This window comes from Centrocercus urophasianus, unplaced genomic scaffold (assembly GCF_019232065.1).
Source record: "Centrocercus urophasianus isolate 14NV4802_14NV808 unplaced genomic scaffold, USGS_Curo_1.0 seq_40, whole genome shotgun sequence".
NCBI classification, from domain to species: Eukaryota; Metazoa; Chordata; class Aves; order Galliformes; family Phasianidae; genus Centrocercus; species Centrocercus urophasianus.
In genome coordinates, this window is record NW_024884978.1 from 1988265 (window position 1) to 2000692 (window position 12428).

The 12428-nt window shown below is 51.5% G+C and overlaps 1 protein-coding gene across 2 annotated transcripts in view; it reads right to left on the minus strand.

Annotated features, from left to right (window-relative positions):
- The window catches only part of AXIN2 (axin 2), a 22918-nt gene extending 10557 nt beyond the window's left edge, over positions 1–12361 (minus strand). For both annotated transcript variants that reach the window (XM_042833022.1, XM_042833020.1), the window contains exons 1-3: positions 11502–12361; positions 6128–6268; positions 1001–1103 (exon numbers count right to left, since the gene is read on the minus strand). In XM_042833022.1, coding sequence (XP_042688956.1) covers positions 1001–1103; positions 6128–6268; positions 11502–12328 — 1071 coding nt within the window. In that variant the 5' untranslated portion in view covers positions 12329–12361. The remainder of the gene's footprint in view (positions 1–1000; positions 1104–6127; positions 6269–11501) is intronic.
- Between the last annotated feature and the right edge of the window lie 67 nt (positions 12362–12428).

Here is a 12428-nt window from a genome sequence, read left to right on the forward strand (position 1 = left end):
TTTTTTTTTTGAAAGCAGAAAGCTGAACTGCCAACTCTTTCACATCCTAACCACCAGATGAGGTGGGGCCTCTCTCCGGCAACCACTTAGCTCCAGAAATGATGTGAGGGTAGAAAAAGGCCACTCTGCTGGAAATTGTCACTCTTACACAAGCTGGCTCTATTCAGTCCCTGATCAAAGCACTGCCTTACAGAGAAAGTCGATTTGCACGCCCTGGGACAAAATAATCTAATTTACAAGCTCAGGCTATAGAACTTTCTTTATGGAAGAAGGGAAAAAAATACCAAAAAGAAAAGCCACATAAACCACCCCCCCCCCAGAAACATCATCTATGATTTCTTGCTGCTTAAGACAGCAGAAAGAGGAATTTTAGCATATTAATCTCAAGACAAGATGAGTTTATACTTGTCTGTGTAAACAGTTTATTCACTGCAGGAATCAGGAGTCTGCAAGTCAACAGAATTAGCAAGTCAGTGAGTTAATTTTCAAGAGCAAGGCTACTCCACAAACTGGATCCCCTCAAAGTACAGCAGCGAGAGTTCTGGAGGCACATATTTGCTGCAAATGTTTCTCTTTTGGGAGAGCCTGCTTCCTGCCAGCTTACAAACAGTGGGCTTTGAAGGCTGAGGGTAATGATGTGCATGAGGTGAAGTCACTCTGTGTGGCACAGAGGTGTCAAGGCTGTGCCTGGCTGCTGCACCTGCAGCCAAGAAAGGCTCTGCTGGACCTAACCTGAGCATCCCTGCTTGAATTAAGCCAGGATGCCAAATTTAGGGTCATCAATGAGCCCTAATCAGCACTTGGCCTTCAAGGAAAGACCAGACATGACTACGTGGGTTTCTGCAAGGATGCTCAGGGCACGTGGCTCCCACTTGGCACCCAGCAGCTTTTCAGGAAAGCTCAGGCACTGCGTAAGGACGGAATCGCTTCTCCCCTGCTCCATCCCCCCACAAAATGTCCTGACTCCAACCCAGACCCTGCAGCTCCCACCTGAACTTACCGGAAAATGAGGTAGCGAAACTTGACCGTTGGCCTTGACGCTGCGATGCATCTCTCTCTGGAGCTGCTTCTTGCTCCCAATTCTGTACGGGGGGATCCCATCTCTGCACATGGAAAAGAGGTCACTGTCAGCTGGGGCTCCCCATCCAGAGGGAGGCACAGATCAGTCACACACAGCTCCACACAGCCACCTTGTGCTCTACCCAAACCAGTTCTCCATCACCTCCAAAATAACCCAAGCATGCTGCAGGCCCACGTTCTCAGACATCTCGAGCACTCTAGATGTCACCTGGAGCCAGGATAAGCCTCCAACATCTGGCGGCTTGGGAGGGGCCCGTCACCATCCACATGGATGAGCAGTAATTAAGTAAAAGCTAAAAAGCAAGCTGAAGGCAACTCTATGTGAGAAGACGCCCAGAAGATCCCATTAGCTTTACTCATGGGACATCTTATAGAATGGCCCTTCCATTGACAGCTTTCTGCTTTTGCCCTTCGGCTTCATTGCATTTTTCTCCACTTATTTAAGCTCTCTGAGATCACAACTTTCTTCCTGCTCAGAAACATCCTATAGGACACTGGCACTTATGGAGTCAAGAAGGAAGGAGCTGATGATGAATGGCCATCAAAAAACTGCTCCCTATCCCTAGGGCCCTGCTTGAGCTCTGACACAGTCCTCCTGCCCTGAGGGTAGGCACAGCAAGGGACAAGCAAATGTGGGCCTCCAACTTCAGGCACAACGCTGTTCCTGTTAGCCATGCCAGCCCCTTGCCAAGAACCCAAGAGAAGAGATCCAGTAATAACGGCACACTGCAACGCTGGCTCAAGACTATGCGGGCTGTTCTCACCTGGCCATGCAAAAAAAACTACCCCATTGGGATTAAAGAGCCTTCCATAGAGAGCGGGGACAACAGGAAGAGCGTGCCTGGAAGTCCTGAATGTCTGATTCCACCCCTTCTCTCAGACTTGCTGAGAAACTTTGATCTCTGGTCCAGTCCCTTTCATCCGTCTGCCCCCACACCTTACTCATCTGCTGAGCAGAGAAAATAGCTCCAAAAAGCCGAGGTGGCACAGTGTCACCCATGTCACCTCCTGCTCACAGTTTGAAGCGCGCTGCTTCAGGCCTCTGGGAAGACCAGAGCCAAGCTTTCAGTCACTATTAATAATAAGTGACTGTTTTAATGAGCGAAACTAAGCTGCAAAACCCAGAGTGAAAGAGCAGAGCAATCCCATCCCCATAAACTTGGAAATATACTGATAATGACAGAGAGCATGCTGGGACTGTAACAGTTCCCAGTGCCTCAAGGTGATCATCAGCCAAGATGCTGTTGCTTCCAGATGCAGCCCATGGACGTGTATGACATACAGGAGCTCACTGTCCCCACTGCACGACACAGGGCTGCAGAGTGCTTTGCAGGGAAGCAGTGAACCATGGCCATTGGTGGCCCTCAAGTGTCCTGAAGGACACCTGAAGTACCTGCATGGGGCTGGAGGAATGACAGAGAGCAAATCCTGAGTGAAGGACAAATCATCTGCACTTTCAGGGAGACATATGCTCAGTGCAGCTTCACTGAGATTAGGGTCTTTTAGGGAAAAGCATCACTTTAGGAAGTAAGGAGTGAAACAGACATTCTAAAGGTAAGTAAAAACGCCATCATGCACACAAGCCATGCATCCATATATAGAGGCCAAATTCTGTTAACAATCAATGCAAGAAGAGGTGTCTTCTACCAGCAGCAGTCCAAGAGGCCAGATGGGGAGCAGCAGGGAGGGGGCACAAGGGCTGCACTCAGCATGGGGCACACAAGGACATGAGCAGAGGGTGTGGGTAGCTCCCACCTGCTCCAGCCTGCAAGAGAGATGCTGTCCCCAGAGTAACACCGTGGCCATCAGCCATCCCTGCAGGGTGTCCCCATGCTTTGGGACCATCCCTGCCCAGCAGGATGCCCCGGGACAAGCAACAGAACAGGAGCAACTGACTTATGCTGTCCTTGCAGCCAAGCCAGGCGATGTGGCTTGAAAAGGAAAAGCAACGTCTTGCAGAAGCTGACCCAAGAGCACAGCTCCTCTCTTGATTTAAGATTTGCCCTTGTTCAGGTCACTATGAAGGCCACTCCTTCCTCCTAAACCTCCTCTGGCTGCAGAGCCCAGATCAACCCTCCTGCTCCCTGCTTTTACAGCCCTGCCTTGTCAGAAGAGCTTTACAACTTGTAACAAAGTGCAGAATTAAAGAAAAAAAACACGTATTTCACTGCGATGACAAGGCAGCAGTACTGCTCAGGAAAGCCAGCCTGCAGAATGAGGGGGGGGACTTTCATAGCCAGTGTGACTGGGAGGAAAATGGACAATACTGGGTGAGAAGGGAGGAGGAGCTGAACGAAGCATGGTCACCCCCTGCAGCAGGGACAGATGGACGGAGTGGAGCCAGGCTCACTACAGCAGGAGATACTGTGGGGCACAAACCCCTGATGCTGAAATAGACCCCAACCATGATGAGGAGAAAGCCTTTAAAATGAAAATGTGCTTGGTCAGAGGTTCCAGCACAGAGCATAGGCTTAGGGTCAACCCAAGTGAAAAAGTGCTCCCCTCGATGCAACCTCTCCCTGCACCCCAGCAGCAAACTTTCGTGCTCACTTTCTTGGCCATTAAAAGCTGTAGGCTGAAGAACTGCAAGGTTTAGGCACTAATAGCAAAGTTTAATTATAAACACCTCAGCTAACCAGGCTGGGGCTAGGCCAATCTGTTTCTGGGGGAAACACTAGCTTGAAGTCTTCTATCCAGTCAGCTGCCATTTAAGCTGAGCCAATTATCTTAGCCTTTTGACTCAGATGTGCCTGACCTAACCTGAATGTAGTTTTACTGCTGCTTTGAAATATCAGACTCATGCGCATATGCATTCACTCCCATCTTCATTTGGCAACGGCTCTGAAACAAGCCTCTGATCTTGCCAACATCAAAAGCCTGGTTTGTAAGATAAGGTAATATTTGAAGTTTGCTCAGCAGCATTCCCCTGTGTCCAAAGTAAATCCATAAATAAGATATAAGCAAATAAAAAAAAAAAATCCCCTTTCCTCTCCCCCACCAATCAAGAAATGGAAATAGAAATTTGCATGATGCTTTGTGGCCATTACAAAACACACACAGGCTGCTCCAGCACAGAGCACCAAGGCCGCCTGTGTGCTGCTGGGAGCCCTCTCTCCTAAGTCCAGCACAGTTCATGTTGAGATTCATTTGGACAAACCTGACTTCTGCAGCAACGTCTGACAGACTTTTCCAGAACAAGTTTTTCCTCTCCACTTGATACCAATACGAGCCGAAAGAACTCATTTGCATTCTCACTGATGACACAGAACAAAACCAGGGCCCCCGTCGAGGCGCAGCAGAGCTCCCAGCACAGCACAGCACCGCGGGGCTCCGTCGGTGCCGGCTCACCCCAAAGCTCCTCCTGCCAACCTCCAAGCTCTCCATAAAGAAACTTGCCCGTCAGCCTCAACTTCAGCCGTGCCTCCTCAAGCACCAACTCACAGCTCCCACCTCCACCATGCAACCACCCTGGCGTGGCCGTGCCATCCCCGGATGGAGCAGCACCGCAGCGGATGCGCGCTCCAAGCCCCCAGCCGCCCCCCAACCTGGAGCTGCGGGCAGTTTAATCAGCCAAGCTTCCCCAAACTCTCACAGCCTGCACGGGCCATTGTTATGGCAGGAAAAAACAGGCAGGCTCCTTTCATGCGCTGCTTTATGGGGAGCTCCTATTCACTTGTTCAAGGAAATTTCAAAGCGGGCTGCTACCCTCTTATCCCCGCTAAGCTCCCCTGGACTAACAATGGGCTGAAAGCGATTCAGTTAAGCCTTTCATCCACCATGCACTTTATTTCTCACTCAGTGCTCTCATCTGTATAAGGCCTACAATTGGCATTGCTGTGAAGAGAGGGTATAATCCTAGCCCTGTGAATCCCAAGTGACCCTACACTGGTCCAGAAATGACTAACCCAATGAATGCTCTGTTGACACATGATCACATACAACCAGAGCCAGTAAGAAGAAATAAAGAAGTCACCCTATGATTCAGCTCTTTTATTTAATGCCAATATTGTTCAATAAGGGAATCTGGTGGGACAACAAACTATTTTTTTCCGTAATATCAGTTCAAAACACACTTGTGTATTAAGAAAAAAAAAAAGCCAAATAAAAAGCTTTTGTTTACGCATCAAGGATTTTTGGTAAATCCTGTTTTCCATTGTGCATCATCATGCAGCACTGTCAACTGAAAAAACAGCATGCAAATCTCTCCGAGTACACAGGAATCACTGCCACATCCGATAGGCACAGGGGAAGGTTCAGCTCTGAGGATGCAGACCTGGAACACAGCACTGTTATCTGACAGGCTGTTTCTGGAGGATCTGCATTTAAGTGAGGATCATGGAACACAAACAGAAACATCTGCCTCCTAACCAGCAGAAGAAAAGTGGTCCTTCAGAGCACTATGTGAGTCCTGCTGACTCCCCTACCTCCAGACACAAAAACACCGTTTCTCTTCTGCTGGGGAAGGAAAACTGTGGGAGAACACTCAAACTCTGCACACTGCTCAGTGGTGAGGAGGAAAAAACAGATCCTGCCACAAAACCATCTCCTCCCTGTGCTCCTAACACATTCAGACCTGATCCAGGCAGTCCCGTTCAAAAGGTTCTTTGAAGGCTGCCCCAGCCACACCAGCTGAGCAGCTATTTGCCCCTTCAGGTCACTGGCCCTATTAATGTACATTCTGACATTACCGATGAACCTTAATTACAGAAAGTGCTTCCTACAGGAAGTAATCTCCTCCTCTTTGATGACTGATAACTAGTTAAGGAAGCCTGGCCTTAAGACAAAAGGCACAGGGAGATTGCTCCTTGGGTTAGTCAGGCAGTACTATTAGCATAGGGGAAAACACGTTTGCTCAGCTGCAAAGTGCCAACAGAGGGGTTCATCACCTCCTTCCATCCGACACCTACGGCAACGGCACACAGAACGAGGCCACCAGGCCTGGCTGCCCTCTGGGTTTGGCTGGGCCCACAGCTACCTGCAGAGCATCAGTACAGCCAATTGGAGATGGAGCACCCCAAAGAGGACCCGGCCAGCACGGGGTACTTACACACTGCTGTCTGTCATCGACATGGAGTCATCTGTCAGGGCATCACTGGATATTTCACTGTCGTTGGCGCTGGTTGCTGGGGCGAAGACATAGCCAGAACTCACGTGGTAGGGGTTAACGGGATCATTCCTCTTGAAGGACCTAGAGATAAGCAAACAAGAACCCAGTTATCAGCCAGGCTTGGGCTGGAGCACAGCACATGAGCTTAACTCCAGCACTCTCCTTGTGGGAACCCAGTTCATCCCTTGAGAAGCACCAACCACCCACTGCTCACACCAGCTCCCTGCCAGCAACAAGGCCACGAGCAGGGCATGCTGTCTAAACCATGCTGCCCAACAGCCCAACATTAAAGATGTGGCTATTGGCAAAGGACACACAGCTCAGCAAACCCCAGGAGGTGCCCCAGGGCATTTTGATACCTTTAGAACCTTGGTCCTAAGAGCCTGGTGCCGTACTGCTGAAGCCAGCAGGAGCTCTGCCACCAGCAAGCAGCGGATAAAGAAGTTCATAGCTTGAGTCCTACTGAGGACCAGCTCATAAATGCTTAAACCTACTCCAAAGAGAAGAGGCAAGGCACCTTTGAGAGAAGTTATGGTATCTGTGTATCTGAACCAAGAGAACTGCCTGGCATTGCTAAGCAGCACCCCCACACATCACGGCTGCAACCTGCTGTTCCAGGCCCCCCAGAGAGAGGTGCCACCTTCCTGGCACCACAAAGCCTCATCTTCAGGGTGAACCTCCTCACTGAACAGCATGGGATTTCTTGTGCTTCGGGCTGGGTGAGGCAGGAGGAAGGCACGAGGGCAGGAGCAGCTGCAGGTGGCAGCTGGAAGGGAACAGCTTCATCTGAAGAAGCAAAACCTGAGCCCAGCCTGGATGGCTGAGCCGTCCCCACCATCCGCAGGCAATGCTGGGAGCTGCGATGGGGTCACTGAGCAGGGAACCTCCAACTCAGCTGGGATCAATCCCCTATCTTGGCAAGCGATAAGGGGATTATGCAGGGAGGTTTGAAAGCTGTGTGTTAAGGTGCACATTTTGTTCCCCTGAGAGGGAAGATGGGGTTGTTAAGCTTCTGCGTTTGTATATCAAAGCAAAGGGCCTTGTCATCTGATAAGGACTGCTGATTTTAATAATTAGGGCCACTTACCCAGGACTTGGGGGCCTAAGGAATGTGCCAGCAGGCTCGGCAGGTTTTTTAATGGGCTTTCAAGGTCCCCACCCCCACGGCAGGGCTGGGGGGAGCGGTGGGATGCAACAGAGCGACCCTAATAGGGGGCAGCAGCTGCCCCACTGCTGCGCACCCCTCCCTTGCAGCATGGGGAAACAGGGGCTTTTTACAGAGCTTGGATTAAAAACAAAGCAAGAAAAAAGAAGGGAGAAAAAAAAAAAGTTATTTAAAAAAAAAAAAAAAGAAAAAAAAAAAAAAAGGGGGAAAAAAAAAAAAAAAAAAGAAGGGGAGAAGCTGGGCCTCTCTGGTATGAGGTGCAGGGCTGGGGCTGCTGCAGGTACTCAGCCCAGCCAGGGCCGCATTCCTTTCCAAGGGAGGCCAAGGCACTGCTGATGGGGAGATCAAGATGTTAGAAAACATATAGCTGCAAAAAAATGAGATAGTGAGGAATGCCACAGGAAAGAAGTTAAATCTTCAAAGATAAATTAATTCCACATGTGGGTGAAAGCTAAGTTATCCCACTATTACTACAAAGGAGTTTGCTAAACGCATGCAGCCTTCTGCTGTGATTCAGAGGGATATGAAGTCCCTGTGACACTGCGTGGGTCCTTGGTGGGCTTCCAGGGGATTGTGCAAGGGATGCAGCTCTTTCCTAACTCTGATTTGAAACCATCACGGGTCTTAAGAGCACACAGGAGGACCACAGGGCTCAGTGGCGTGGGATGCTCCAGGGTCCTGGATCAGGATGCACTGGGGTCCAGGCGCACAGCCCTCCCCAGCTGCCCCAGGAGGGCCACATTCCTGCGCTCTCCCAGCAGATTGCTAGAGAGGCTGTGCTGGGGGTGGAGGCAGCAGCTGCTTATGAACACAGAGCAGGGTGAGGAGGTGTGTCCAAACGGTGTTCGGAAAGATATAATTAGAGAAAGTGAAGCCAGAACTCACTCCTCTTCCCCAGTCTGCAGCACCACTTCCCCCACCAAAGCCTCACTGATGAAAAACCCCCAAAGTTCACCTATCTTTAAAGCAAGCCCTCACTCCACAAACTTCAAGCACAACAGCCCCTGCTCATTTTCCACATTCCTTTTTTTTTTAATTAATTGTTTTATTTTCACATGACCACCTGGCTGCAGGAACTGCCCCCAGCTGCACCACACTGCCTGCAGGGGCTGGAACTGCTGTGGAAGCAGTGGGCTCCAATGCAGCCCCAGCTCCACGTGCAGCTCTCCAGCTGTCAGGCAGCAGTTGCTTTGGAGCTTTAAGGAGAACACTTGATGTTTCTCAGACTATTCTTATCTGGATGCAACGACACACAGCATGCAACTCTCTCTGCCCTGTTAGGCCATGGTGTATCAGAGATCAGGGCCGTTATGATTCCAGGGGCTCCTGGTTGCATCTCCTACTACCAGAGGGCCATTGCAAGTGTGTTTTTTTTATTGCCAAACTGTGCTTTTTCAAAATAAGAGCACTCCAGCACTTCAAACCACAGAGAGAAAAGAAAATCTACCAGGAGCATTTGGAGGCAGAACTGAACCTCATTAAGTACCTTCTTGGGACAAACATCATAGGGCACTCACAAGCTTAAAGGCAAAAAGAAAAAATGTACAAACATGGGGGGGGAGAAACATATTTTAAGAAAACTATGTTAATCACAGCTTCCATACTCTAATTGTAGAACACTGCTTCGAGCATAACTTTACAATGGCATCATTTACTTTGATAATTGAAGCCAAACTCAGTTCCAATAACTTTGCACACAACAGCTCCACCGGCGCGGCGTTCAAAGGGCAGGAAGCCTCGGAGCCAGCACTGCTGATGAATGCAGGGCTAATGGGAGGCAGATGAGCCCACCGTGCTCCCAACACCACTTCAGTGGCACTGACAAGGCAGGAGAGGAGAGCGGCTCTGTGCACACAGACTGATGTGTGATAAACTCAGAAGGGCATATAAATAATGGCTGGGATTCCTAGACAATGGGGCCAGGTCCAGCACGCTCAGCAGTGCTGATGCTGGGGATGAAGGCTCAGCCACACGCTTCCTGCAGAGTGCCACGGCTTTGGCCACAACTCCGTGCCTTGGGATTTCCAGGTGCCTCCTGGCCCCAAATCTTGGATCAGGTGCACTCAGCCCCGTGCTGCTCTGCTCTTACAGTCCCACTGAGACCCAAGTGGGAAGAGCCTGCACAGCACTTCCAAAAGCACGCTGGGTCCAGGGCAGGAATTCTTTGATTCCATTGCACGTATGAGGAGGGAGGTGTGGTTTGGCCACTCACCAGGAAAGACTTTGTGGGAGCTTCAGCTCCAATCCTGAGCGCCTTCCTAAATGCTGAGTGATGAGAGATAACCCATCCACATGCTCTTAAAACACACACACAAAAGTGGCTCTGCAAATGGGCAGCTCAGGGAGGGACCGAGAAGCATCGCAGCTTGACCTCTCTCTCTTTGCTGTGAGATCTCTTGGCCCCATGGAGAGCAAAAGCTCCTGGAAATTTAACAGGAGGTGATCAAAGCACAGCACACCACCTAACGTCCTAGGAGGGCAGATCTGACATGTGAGGAGCAAGCTGCATTCATCCTGGGACCAACAAAAAGAAGGAAAAAACAGAAAAAGCCCACAAGTGCTAATCAGAGAAGCAGCCACAGCTGTGCAAGAGCTCTTGTGGACCTGGAGCATGTGGGCTTCAGCAGGGCCTGCAGCTCTGGTAGGACACCACACTGAGCCCCCCCAGCCCCAAACACCAACAAAGCCTGCAAGATGAAAGCACCCAACATCCTCTCCTGGAAAGCAAGCAGAGGGCAGCAGGTCACAGCAGGCTCTGGAGAACAGCAGACTGTCAGACAGCAACACTGAGGCATGAGATGAAGAGCCCCAAACCCCAAGTCCCGCACACAGCTGCCAGCCAGAGCTCCCATCCTAAGCAGCCTCCCAGCACAACCACAGCGGGATGAGACGCGTTTTCCCCCCCCATCCTGCACCGCTCCGGTGGCCATCACCTCTTCTCTGCCTCCAGCAGGGGCAGAGATACCAAACCAAACGGCATCACCCCGCAGCACGCAGGAGGCTGAGCCCTACGGACTGCCTGGCACCGCACAGCCCCACAGCGGGCAGCTCGGCGCAGGGCAGGAGGAGCGTTCCGGCACTGCCTCCCCCGCTGCGCTGCCGTGCCCTTTGATGTCCATGAATCACAGACAGCACTCCAAATTCCCCTAACCGAGATGTCAGGCACTTACCAGAGCTAAACCCAAACTCCCCATCCCGCAGACAGGAGCGCACATCTGCCAGCAGAGCCCTCTCCTCTCAACCCTGATTCAGCGAACCACGCTTATGGCAAGGGTGGGGAGAGGAAAGAATACATTTTCAGGGGATTATACAACTCATCATTCGCTCATCTGAGCCTCCTTCCCATCCCCCTTCGCTCGCAGAGGGCTGTCCCTCTCCTCACCATCACCAACACACCAGAGGGGTCGGCGGGCAGAGTGCCCCCAGCCAAAGGCTCTACCACCCCCAGCACAGGCCACGTCCCCTCCAGTGCCATCAGACAGCCACAGCTTTGGCCCAGCTTGGACCACGCAGCAGGACAGCACCCAGGTGTGCTATTCCCCTACACCTGGGCTTCCCCTATGACCTTAACTACTTCGTTTTAAGTATCCTTCTGTATACATTGGCCCAAAGCCACCCCAAATGGCTCTGACACGACGCCAACCACAACGCAACGAGAGAGGCTCCGTATCACACAGCCAAAACAAAAAGATGATTTTCTGCGAGTTGCACAGTTGGGTGTAATGAGCTCGTATGTTTCCTGCTCCACGACCACACAATTGCTTCCCACATAACCAGCAAAGTTAAGCCCTGGCTGATGGGGAAGTCGGGGAGCTGGCAGGTTACATTATTCATGTGCCTCTATGATCCTCTCCACCACTGCGCTTAATAGGTTTGAAAGTCGAACCAATAATTAACGCGTGTCCGGAGGACATAGTTGCTATGAAGTTTTTGATCTATACGAACCGAAAGAGCCAATGGGGCCGAAGAGCACAGCCTCTTCTTTTCCATCCGCAGAGGGAGCAAAAAAAAAAAAAAAAAAAACCAAAAAAACCCCCCCCCCCCAAAAAAACCCCCAAAACCCAACGCCCCCAAATCCCCCTGAGCCCCACCACCTCCCCCACACGCAGCCCCAGATCCCAGCACAGCCCGTTTCCCAGCTCCCCTTACCTGTACCCATTCTCCAATGTCTCGGTTGCTCTGACGCTCGCCGTAACCCTCAGCGTTTTGCTGGACAGCCCAACCACTGAAGGCAGCATTTTGCTTTTGAAGTCGGCGCAGCTCCATTCCTCCTCCTCGTTCAAGGTCGGCAGATAGCCACAGACAACTTTTAAGCTCCCCAGCCCATTGCTGCTCATGTAAGCGGGGTTCTCTCCTCCGCTCCGTACGTATTCGAGGTATATATCAGAAGTTAAAAACATCTGGTACGCATTTTCCTCCATCACAGTCTGGATCTCAGTCTGTGCCTGATCAAACATGATGGAATCTATCTGCTGCTTCTTGATGCTATCCCTTATGTAGGTCTTGGTAGCAGGCTTGAGCTGCTTGGAGACAATGCTGTTGTTCTCGATGTACCTTTTGTAGATAGCTTTGGCTACTCTTGAAGTTTTGGTATCCTTAAGGTCCATCTGCCTGAAGCCATTGCAGGCAAACCAGAAGTCTAAGGTATCCACGCATTTTTCCCTTTCCAAGAAGGTCCGAAAGAGATAGGCACCATCTTGATCTCCCAACAAGGAGTGCAGGGATTTGGTCCAACGGGCCAGCGGGGAATCGGGGGATGCGCTGCCCTCCGGCTCCCCCAGCCCGTTCTCATTCCTCCGCGGGGCAGCGGGCACCGGCATGGCCGTGAAGCTTTGGCTTTTGGCGAGAAAGGAGCTGTGGGGCTGCGGGCATGGCGGTGCCTCTCCCTCCTCCCCCGGCACCGGGGGTCGGGGCGCGTCCTCCCTGAAGCTGCTGCCGGGGTCCGGGAGGTGGGCGAGGAGCACGGCGCTGCTCATGGCTCCGGAGCGGGGCTGCGGGAGGCTCCGGGAGCTGCGTGCCGCTCGCTCGAGTCAGCGGGGGATCCTGGGAGGCTCCTCTCTGGGAAGGGGAAAAAAA